This window comes from Salvelinus namaycush, unplaced genomic scaffold (genome assembly GCF_016432855.1).
Source record: "Salvelinus namaycush isolate Seneca unplaced genomic scaffold, SaNama_1.0 Scaffold3070, whole genome shotgun sequence".
Lineage (NCBI taxonomy): Eukaryota > Metazoa > Chordata > Actinopteri > Salmoniformes > Salmonidae > Salvelinus > Salvelinus namaycush.
The window spans coordinates 8,382-18,531 of record NW_024059976.1 but is presented as its reverse complement, the minus strand read 5'-3'; the positions used below and the strand labels follow the sequence as shown (position 1 = coordinate 18,531).

Below are 10,150 nucleotides of genomic sequence, written 5' to 3'. Positions count from 1 at the left end.
TGTGTGTGTGTGTGTGTGCGTGTGTGTGTGTGTGTGTGTGTGTGTGTGTGTGTGTGTGTGTGTGTGTGTGTGTGTGTGTGTGTGTGTGTGTGTGTGTGTGTGTGTGTGTGTGTGTGCGTGTGTGTGTGTGTGTGTGTGTGTGTGTGTGTGTGTGTGTGTGTGTGTGTGTGTGTATGGACGGGGGAGATATATTATGCTGTCGGACTGTGACTCGGCTGAACGTACAGGTTTTAATCAACAGATATCTAAACGCAGCGGTAGACTATGTATTTGGTTCTCGTGTTTCATGTTTACACTGAGTTATATATTACCCGTCCCATTACGGTGTCGAATCATCTCCTCTCTCCGTCCGGGGGACTAGCCGCCTTTACAATAGTGACCTCCAGCGAGTGGACCGGACAAACTGATTCCGTCTGCGATGTACGCGAGGAGGAGACCCACCTTGAGCGCGTTCTTCTCGGAATGAAACGAAACGTTCTGCGATGCTGTTGCGTCAGTCTGTTCCGTTTTGACAGCTCGGACAGAGAGACACCTACTGATAATGCACAACGTGGATTAAATAGGATGGTCTCTGAGCAAAAGCAGTGCACTATATATGTGGGGGGAAAAAGGGGGGTGCCATTTGGGACATAAACCCTCTGTCAATCATTGAGCACTGACATCATCTACCAACTCTCACAGTCTCAAGTCAGAATTAGATATTCATAAAATGTTTAGATAATCATTAAGTGTTTTAAAGTTGAGTTCAGGCCCTCCAATACAACAAACACACTAATAGCTAGTCCTCACACATGACAGTAACTACATCAACTGCTGCGGTATTCATATGTGGCATCAATTAACACGGGTCATAACCCCCCCCCCCCCCTCCCTCTCTCTCCTCTCGCTCTTCTCCCGGGGAGAAGCTGGGTCCCCAGTGAGTTTAAATACGAACAGCACGTGGATATTACAAACCTCTCAAGCAGGTCGCTCCGTGTAGCAGCTCGAGGAGGGGACAGATACAGATGCAGCAGGGAGGAGGACATTTACTACCCGCCGAGGACGCGTGGATGGGATCGAACTGATGTGTCCTGGTGGTGATTCAGTTATGTCGAATCTTAACACGTTTTGACCGTTTTGTCTTCGGAGTATTTTGGAATATTTTTTTCTTATTTAGTCCGTTTCTGTCTCGGAACGGATTGGAGATGACAGCGCTGAATATAACAGGCAGGTGGGAGAGAGAGAGAGAGGGTGGAGAGAGAGGGGAAAGGGACGGTGTGATTTCAACGTTTTTCTCCAAAGACATGTGAAATATAACAAACCCTTCGCGGATGTGTGCTAGCGAATAATACATATTATTTCCCTGCATTTTTTTATTTTATTTTTTACCGTCATGCCTGAGTGATTAAAAAAATGGATTTCTTGAATTTCTCCGGGGTGGTGGACGAGTGGAATACCACATACACCAACTCCTCGGCTACCGGGAACAGTGAGTACTCTCTCCTCTCCATAACCGGACTGACCGTAGTCGTTGGCTTTCTCATCCTGTTTACCATTGTGGGCAACGTTCTGGTGGTCATCGCCGTTTTGACCAGCCGCGCTCTCAAACCGCCACAGAATCTGTTTCTGGTGTCCCTCGCCAGCGCGGACATCCTAGTGGCTACTCTGGTCATGCCCTTCTCTTTAGCTAACGAACTCATGGGCTACTGGTTCTTCGGGAAAGTTTGGTGCGACATCTACTTGGCGTTGGACGTCCTCTTTTGTACGTCGTCTATAGTTCACCTGTGCGCTATCAGTCTCGATCGTTACTGGTCGATCACCCAGGCGATAGAATACAACCAGAAGCGGACACCTAAACGGCTGAACGGGATGATCGTGGTGGTGTGGCTGATCGCGGCCGTTATTTCCTTTCCGCCGTTGATCTCCATGGACAGGAGCAGCGGTGGGGGGATCAGTCCTCAGTGTCGGCTGAACGATGAGACCTGGTATATTCTCTACTCCAGCATAGGATCCTTCTTCGCTCCCTGCGTTATCATGATACTAGTGTACATCAGGTGAGTTGACTTCCCCCCCTTTACTTATACCCTCCTAATGTAGTGCACTTCCTAGGGTGTGTCTGAAATGGTACCCTGTTCCCCTAATGTAGTGCACTTCCTAGGGTGTGTCTGAAATGGTACCCTGTTCCCCTAATGTAGTGCACTTCCTAGTGTGTGTCTGAAATTGTACCCTTTTCTCCTAATGTAGTGCACTTCCTAGTGTGTGTCTGAAATTGTACCCTGTTCCCCTAATGTAGTGCACTTCCTAGTGTGTGTCTGAAATTGTACCCTTTTCTCCTAATGTAGTGCACTTCCTAGTGTGTGTCTGAAATTGTACCCTTTTCTCCTAATGTAGTGCACTTCCTAGTGTGTGTCTGAAATGGTACCCTGTTCCCCTATCTAGTATACTATCTAGTGTGTGTCTGAAATAGTACCCTGTTCCCCTATCTAGTATACTATCTAGTGTGTGTCTGAAATAGTACCCTGTTCCCCTATCTAGTATACTATCTAGTGTGTGTCTGAAATAGTACCCTGTTCCCCTATCTAGTATACTATCTAGTGTGTGTCTGAAATAGTACCCTGTTCCCCTATCTAGTATACTATCTAGTGTGTGTCTGAAATAGTACCCTGTTTCCCTATCTAGTATACTACCTAGTGTGTGTCTGAAATGTTCCCCTGTTCCCCTATCTAGTATACTATCTAGTGTGTGTCTTAAATAGTACCCTGTTCCCCTATCTAGTATACTATCTAGTGTGTGTCTGAAATAGTACCCTGTTCCCCTATCTAGTATACTATCTAGTGTGTGTCTGAAATAGTACCCTGTTCCCCTATCTAGTATACTACCTAGTGTGTGTCTGAAATAGTACCCTGTTCCCCTATCTAGTATACTACCTAGTGTGTGTCTGAAATAGTACCCTGTTCCCCTATCTAGTATACTATCTAGTGTGTGTCTGAAATAGTACCCTGTTCCCCTATCTAGTATACTATCTAGTATGTATCTGAAATAGTACCCTGTTCCCCTATCTAGTATACTACCTAGTGTGTGTCTGAAATAGTACCCTGTTCCCCTATCTAGTATACTACCTAGTGTGTGTCTGAAATAGTACCCTGTTCCCCTATCTAGTATACTGCCTAGTGTGTGTCTGAAATAGTACCCTGTTCCCCTATCTAGTATACTACCTAGTGTGTGTCTGAAATAGTACCCTGTTCCCCTATCTAGTATACTATCTAGTGTGTGTCTGAAATAGTACCCTGTTCCCCTATCTAGTATACTATCTAGTGTGTGTCTGAAATAGTACCCTGTTCCCCTATCTAGTATACTATCTAGTGTGTGTCTGAAATAGTACCCTGTTCCCCTATCTAGTATACTATCTAGTGTGTGTCTGAAATAGTACCCTGTTCCCCTATCTAGTATACTATCTAGTGTGTGTCTGAAATAGTACCCTGTTCCCCTAATGTAGTGCACTTCCTAGTGTGTGTCTGAAATAGTACCCTGTTCCCCTATCTAGTATACTACCTAGTGTGTGTCTGAAATAGTACCCTGTTCCCCTATCTAGTATACTACCTAGTGTGTGTCTGAAATAGTACCCTGTTCCCCTATCTAGTATACTACCTAGTGTGTAGCGCTAAATGACTAAACTATAAGTGATGAATCTTCTTCTAAATAGGATCTACCAGGTTGCTAAGACGCGGACGCGGACCATGTCGGAGAAGAAGAGAGAGGTGGAGGACAACGGAACTGCCCCGTTAGACGTTAACGGGTTGGAGCAGGGGGGCGAGGAGGGGTGCGGAGGGTCTCTGAAGGAAAACGGTGGGGGCGGAGGGGTTGCCCGGGAGAACGGGCACTGCCAGCGGCAGCAGAAGACACCGGTACCGCCGGGGCTGTTACCCAACGAGCCCAAATTAACCCCAGACCCCGACGATGGAGACGACTTTGACGACAGCAGCTCGTCAGACGAAAAACCCACATCCGCCAAAAAACATTCCCATTCCTCTTCCTCTTCCCATCAGCATCACCACCATCACCACCACCATCACCATGACGACAAGAAGGATTCCAAACCTTCCGAGAGAAGGAAGTCCACAGGAAGCAGGAAGAGCAGCTTGGCTTCGTCCAAATGCTCAGAGAGCAAGAAGTCGCGCGCCAGCTCGAAGTCCATTGAGCTGTTTTCGTCCCGTAGGAAGCGGCGGAGCACCGTAAACAGGACGAAAATAACAGCAGCGAGGGAGAAGAGGTTTACCTTCGTCTTGGCGGTGGTGATGGGCGTCTTCGTGATCTGCTGGTTCCCCTTCTTCTTCAGCTACAGGTATTCTACTGGTTTCTACTGTGTTTCTACTGGTTTCTACTGGTTTCTACTGTGTTTCTACTAGTTTCTACTGTGTTTCTACTGTGTTTCTACTGGTTTCTACTGTGTTTCTACTAGTTTCTCCTGTGTTTCTACTTTTGTTCCGTGTTTCTACTGTGTTTCTACTGTGTTTCTACTGTGTTTCTGTGTTTCAACTGGTTCTACTGTGTTTCTACTGTGTTTCTACTGTGTTTCTACTGTGTTTATACTGTCTTTCTACTGTCTTTCTACTGGTTTCTATTGTGTTTCTGTGTTTCTACTGGGTTTCTGTGTTTCTACTGTGTTTCTACTGTGTTTCTACTGTGTTTCTGTGTTTCAACTGGTTCTACTGTCTTTCTACTGTCTTTCTACTGGTTTCTATTGTGTTTCTGTGTTTCTCCTGTGTTTCTACTGTTTCTACTGTGTTTCTACTGTGTTTCTACTGTGTTTCTGTGTTTCAACTGGTTCTACTGTCTTTCTACTGTCTTTCTACTGGTTTCTATTGTGTTTCTGTGTTTCTCCTGTGTTTCTACTGTTTCTACTGTGTTTCTACTGTGTTTCTACTGTGTTTCTACCGTGTTTCTGTGTTGCTACTGGTTTCTACTGTGTTTCTGTGTTTCTACTGGTTTCTACTGTGTTTCTACTGGTTTCTACTGTGTTTCTACTGGTTTCTTCTGGTTTCTACTGATTCTACTGGTTTCTACTGTTTTTCTATGGTGTTTCTACTGGTTTCTACTGGTTTTTACTCTGTATTTATACTATGTATTCTACACAGTAATACTGTAATACAAAGTATTCCAAAGCTCCAGAGTTCTGTAACAGCTTTCCCCGTCAGGTAAGAGGAGCAGACACCATTGAGCCAATTATTTGTCTAAATATTGCTCGTTGTTTACTTTGAGTTTTTTTAGCTTCTTAAGTCATTTGATTGTGTTTGTTTTTACTGTAAGGTCGGTGTGGTGAGTTTTCACTCTAAGGTTGTGTCCATCTACATTTACTAGGGTCCTTTGTAGAGTACAGGGCGGTGGCATTTGGGACAACAACTAAATACTTTAAAAATGTTTTTTATTTGACTACAGCCAGGTGGTAGCCAACTGTTAGTTTGATTGATTGATTGATTGATTGATTGTATTTGATCTGCCTACAGCCTGTACGGAGTGTGCCGGGCGCCCTGTGAGATCCCCGAGTCTCTTTTCAAGTTCTTCTTCTGGATAGGCTATGTCAACAGCTCCCTCAACCCCGTCATCTACACCATCTTCAACCAGGACTTCAGACGAGCCTTCCAGAAGATTCTAGTCTGCAAGTCAGGGAAGAGGTCTTTCTGAACATGGATAGTCCAACAGAAAACACATGGACCTATATACAAGTCATGGAAGAGATCTTTCTGAACGTGGATAGTCCAACAGAATATATTGTAAAGTACATGGACCTATATACAAGTCATGGAAGAGGTCTTTCTGAACAGACAGGGATGTGGGCCTATATAAGAACATGGAAGAGGTCTTTCTGAACAGACAGGGATGTGGGCCAATATATGAACATGGAAGAGGTCTTTCTGAACAGACAGGGATGTGGGCCTATATATGAACATGGAAGAGGTCTTTCTGAACAGACAGGGATGTGGGCCAATATATGAACATGGAAGAGGTCTTTCTGAACAGACAGGGATGTGGGCCTATATATGGACATGGAAGTGGTATTTCTGAACAGACAGGGATGTGGGCCTATATATGAACATGGATGAACCTACAGTATATGGATATTTTAGTCCATTACTTTTGACCAGAACCCAGTCATTCAGAAAATACTCTGCAAGTCATGGAAAAGGTCCTCCTGAGGGGAAGTCACATGAACCCTGATGCTTTCTCCAGTCACATGAACCCTGATGCTTTCTCCAGTCACATGAACCCTAATGCTTTCTCCAGTCACATGAACCCTAATGCTTTCTCCAGTCACATGAACCCTGATGCTTTCTCCAGTCACATGAACCCTGATGCTTTCTCCAGTCACATGAACCCTGATGCTTTCTCCAGTCACATGAACCCTAATGCTTTCTCCAGTCACATGAACCCTGATGCTTTCTCCAGTCACATGAACCCTGATGCTTTCTCCAGTCACATGAACCCTGATGCTTTCTCCAGTCACATGAACCCTGATGCTTTCTCCAGTCACATGAACCCTGATGCTTTCTCCAGTCACATGAACCCTGATGCTTTCTCCAGTCACGTGAACCCTGATGCTTTCTCCAGTCACATGAACCCTGATGCTTTCTCCAGTCACGTGAACCCTGATGCTTTCTCCAGTCACATGGACCCTGATGCTTTCTCCAGTCACATGAACCCTGATGCTTTCTCCAGTCACATGAACCCTGATGCTTTCTCCAGTCACATGAACCCTGATGCTTTCTCCAGTCACATGAACCCTGATGCTTTCTCCAGTCACATGAACCCCGATGCTTTCTCCAGTCACATGAACCCTAATGCTTTCTCCAGTCACATGGACCAATATACATTGGGCTTTATTTGAAATGCCAACATATTCTCTATGAAGGTCACATGGATTCACATGTGACCCAGCAGATGAAGGATATCAAGGATCTGGAAAGAGTCTGTATGGAGGAATGGTCTAAGATTCCTCTCAACGTGTTCTCCAATCTCATCATTTATTTTATTTACTGAACTTTTGTTATCAGGGAGTCAAACTGAGGACCAAGGTCTCTTTTACAGATGAGCCCTGAATTACAGAAATACACACATCAATATAATTACATAATACAGAAACGCATTAACCAGTAATAATGTCCACAATCAGCTTTCTGAATTGACCTAGAGACACCAGAACAAACACATTTAAGAACATTTTGACAATTGTTCCACAAATAAGGTGCAAGAACACTAAAAGCTGATTTATCTAAGTCAGTAGAGACCAAAGGAATTTCCAGAGTTAACCATCCCTGAGACCAGGTGTGTATGTCTGAATTTTAGTAAATATGTACAGTGGGACTTTTTTGTAAAAGGGCTTTATAAATGAAAATATAGCGACGTATTAATCTCTGTGACATCACAGAGGGCAAAACCAACTTCCTGGTTAGAGAATGCGGTGATGACATCACAGAGGGCAAAACCAACTTCCTGGTTAGAGAATGCGGTGATGACATCACAGAGGGCCAACCAACTTCCTGGTTAGAGAATGCAGTGATGACATCACAGAGGGCCAACCAACGTCCTGGTTAGAGAATGCAGCGATGACATCACAGAGGGCCAACCAACTTCCTGGTTAGAGAATGCGGTGATGACATCACAGAGGGCCAACCAACTTCCTGGTTAGAGAATGCAGCGAGTAGTACTAAAATTGTCGGCCGTAATAAGCGCGGTGTGCTATGATAAACTGCATCTGTCAGCTATAAGGAAGTGCCAGCTGATTTAATATAGATGATGTTGCCGTAGTCTATCCCCTATAGGAACATCGAATGAATAATCTGCTTTATACTATGTAGCGAGAGGCGTGACCTATTTCTATAAAAGAAGCCCAATTTTTAGTCTCAGCTTCTTTTACTAACTCATCAATATGCTTTTTCAAAGACAGCTTTTCATCTATCCGGATGCCCAGATATTTGTAAGCAGGGACACGATCAATATGGACACCATCCAAAGGACATTAAATCATCAGAGTTATTTTGACGCTCTCTAGAGAACAACATATAATGAGTTTTACCTGCATTCAATACTCATTTATTTTATTTACTTAACTTTTTGTTATCAGGGATTCACACTGAGGACCAAGGTCTCTTTTACAGATGAGCCAAGAATTACAGAAATACACACATCAATATAATTACAAAATACAAGCAGAAAGAAAAGCATTAATCAGTATTAAGGTCCACAATCAGCATTCTGATCACTCAACAGTATCGAAAGCCTTTGACAGGTCAATGAAAAGGGCAGCAGAATGTTGCCCATTATCCATACAGTTAACCACATCATTTATAACTAATATGTGGCTGAACGACCATTAGACTATAGTGACTGATCAACTGTAGACTATAGTGACTGAACAACTGTAGACTATAGTGACTGATCAACTGTAGACTATAGTGACTGATCAACCGTGGACTATAGTGACTGATCAACTGTAGACTATAGTGACTGAACAACTGTAGACTATAGTGACTGATCAACCGTGGACTATAGTGACTGATCAACTGTAGACTATAGTGACTGAACAACTGTAGACTATAGTGACTGATCAACTGTAGACTATAGTGGCTGAACAACTGTAGACTATAGTGACTGATCAACTGTAGACTATAGTGACTGATCAACCATTAGACTATAGTGACTGATCAACCATTAGACTATAGTGACTGATCAATTGTAGACTATAGTGACTGATCAACTGTAGACTATAGTGACTGATCAACTGTAGACTATAGTGACTGATCAACTGTAGACTATAGTGACTGATCAACTGTAGACTATAGTGACTGATCAACCATTAGATTATAGTGACTGATCAACTGTAGACTATAGTGACTGATCAACTGTAGACTATAGTGACTGATCAACTGTAGACTATAGTGACTGATCAACTGTAGACTATAGTGACTGATCAACTGTAGACTATAGTGACTGATCAACTGTAGACTATAGTGACTGATCAACTGTAGACTATAGTGACTGATCAACTGTAGACTATAGTGACTGATCAACCATTAGACTATAGTGACTGATCAACTGTAGACTATAGTGACTGATCAACTGTAGACTATAGTGACTGATCAACTGTAGACTATAGTGACTGATCAACCATTAGACTATAGTGACTGATCAACTGTAGACTATAGTGACTGATCAACCATTAGACTATAGTGACTGATCAATTGTAGACTATAGTGACTGATCAATTGTAGACTATAGTGCCTGATCAACTGTAGACTATAGTGACTGATCAACTGTAGACTATAGTGACTGATCAATTGTAGACTATAGTGACTGATCAACCATTAGACTATAGTCCCAAAGCCTGGACATGTTTTTACACAGATCAATACAGATATGGTGTAACTGCTAAACACGTCTAGGTCTGCTGGAAGAATGAGATGCACTGGGATTGTTCCCGGCTTCAGCTTTCAGATATAAAGAAAAGGTTTTAATAAGATTATGATAAAGTTGGGAGGTTTTTGTCCGGGTATAAAAGAGACGTTGGAGGGAGTGCCACTGAAACATTGTCTATTTATACAGTGACTACAATAACTATTGGAGAGAGAAACACTGACACATTGTCTATTTATACAGTGACTACAAGAACTATTGGAGAGAGAACCAATGAAACATTGTCTATTTATACAGTGACTACAAGAACTATTGGAGAGAGAACCAATGAAACATTGTCTATTTATACAGTGACTACAAGAACTATTGGAGAGAGAACCAATGAAACATTGACTATTTATACAGTGACTACAAGCCATGGACTGTTGGAGAGAGAATCAATGAAACATTGTCTATTTACACAGTGGCTACAAGAACTATTGGAGAGAGAACCAATGAAACATTGTCTATTTATACAGTGACTACAAGAACTATTGGAGAGAGAAACACTGAAACATTGTCTATTTATATAGTGGCTACAATAACTATTGGAGAGAGAACCAATGAAACATTGTCTATTTATACAGTGACTACAAGAACTATTGGAGAGAGAAACACTGAAACATTGTCTATTTATATAGTGGCTACAATAACTATTGGAGAGAGAACCAATGAAACACTGTCTATTTATACAGTGACTACAAGAACTATTGCAGAGAGAAAC

General features: G+C 42.7%; 1 protein-coding gene across 1 annotated transcript; it reads left to right on the top strand.

The window, feature by feature from the left end:
• The first annotated feature begins 1,392 nt into the window (after window positions 1-1,392).
• On the top strand, window positions 1,393-5,661 carry LOC120039905 (alpha-2C adrenergic receptor-like). The gene is made up of 4 exons (XM_038985229.1): window positions 1,393-2,033; window positions 3,683-3,789; window positions 3,838-4,321; window positions 5,484-5,661. Exons 1-4 carry the CDS (start codon window positions 1,393-1,395, stop codon window positions 5,659-5,661), a joined length of 1,410 nt encoding a protein of 469 aa, XP_038841157.1.
• Window positions 5,662-10,150: the final 4,489 nt, after the last annotated feature.

Bases quoted from the DNA above. Each gene is read 5' to 3' on its own strand.
- LOC120039905 (XM_038985229.1), top strand. From the start codon at position 1,393: ATGGATTTCTTGAATTTCTCCGGGGTGGTGGACGAGTGGAATACCACA. The intron at 2,034-3,682 runs GTGAGTTGACTT...TCTTCTAAATAG, and splicing joins ATGATACTAGTGTACATCAG to GATCTACCAGGTTGCTAAGA. The intron at 3,790-3,837 runs GCGAGGAGGGGT...GTGGGGGCGGAG, and splicing joins TAACGGGTTGGAGCAGGGGG to GGGTTGCCCGGGAGAACGGG.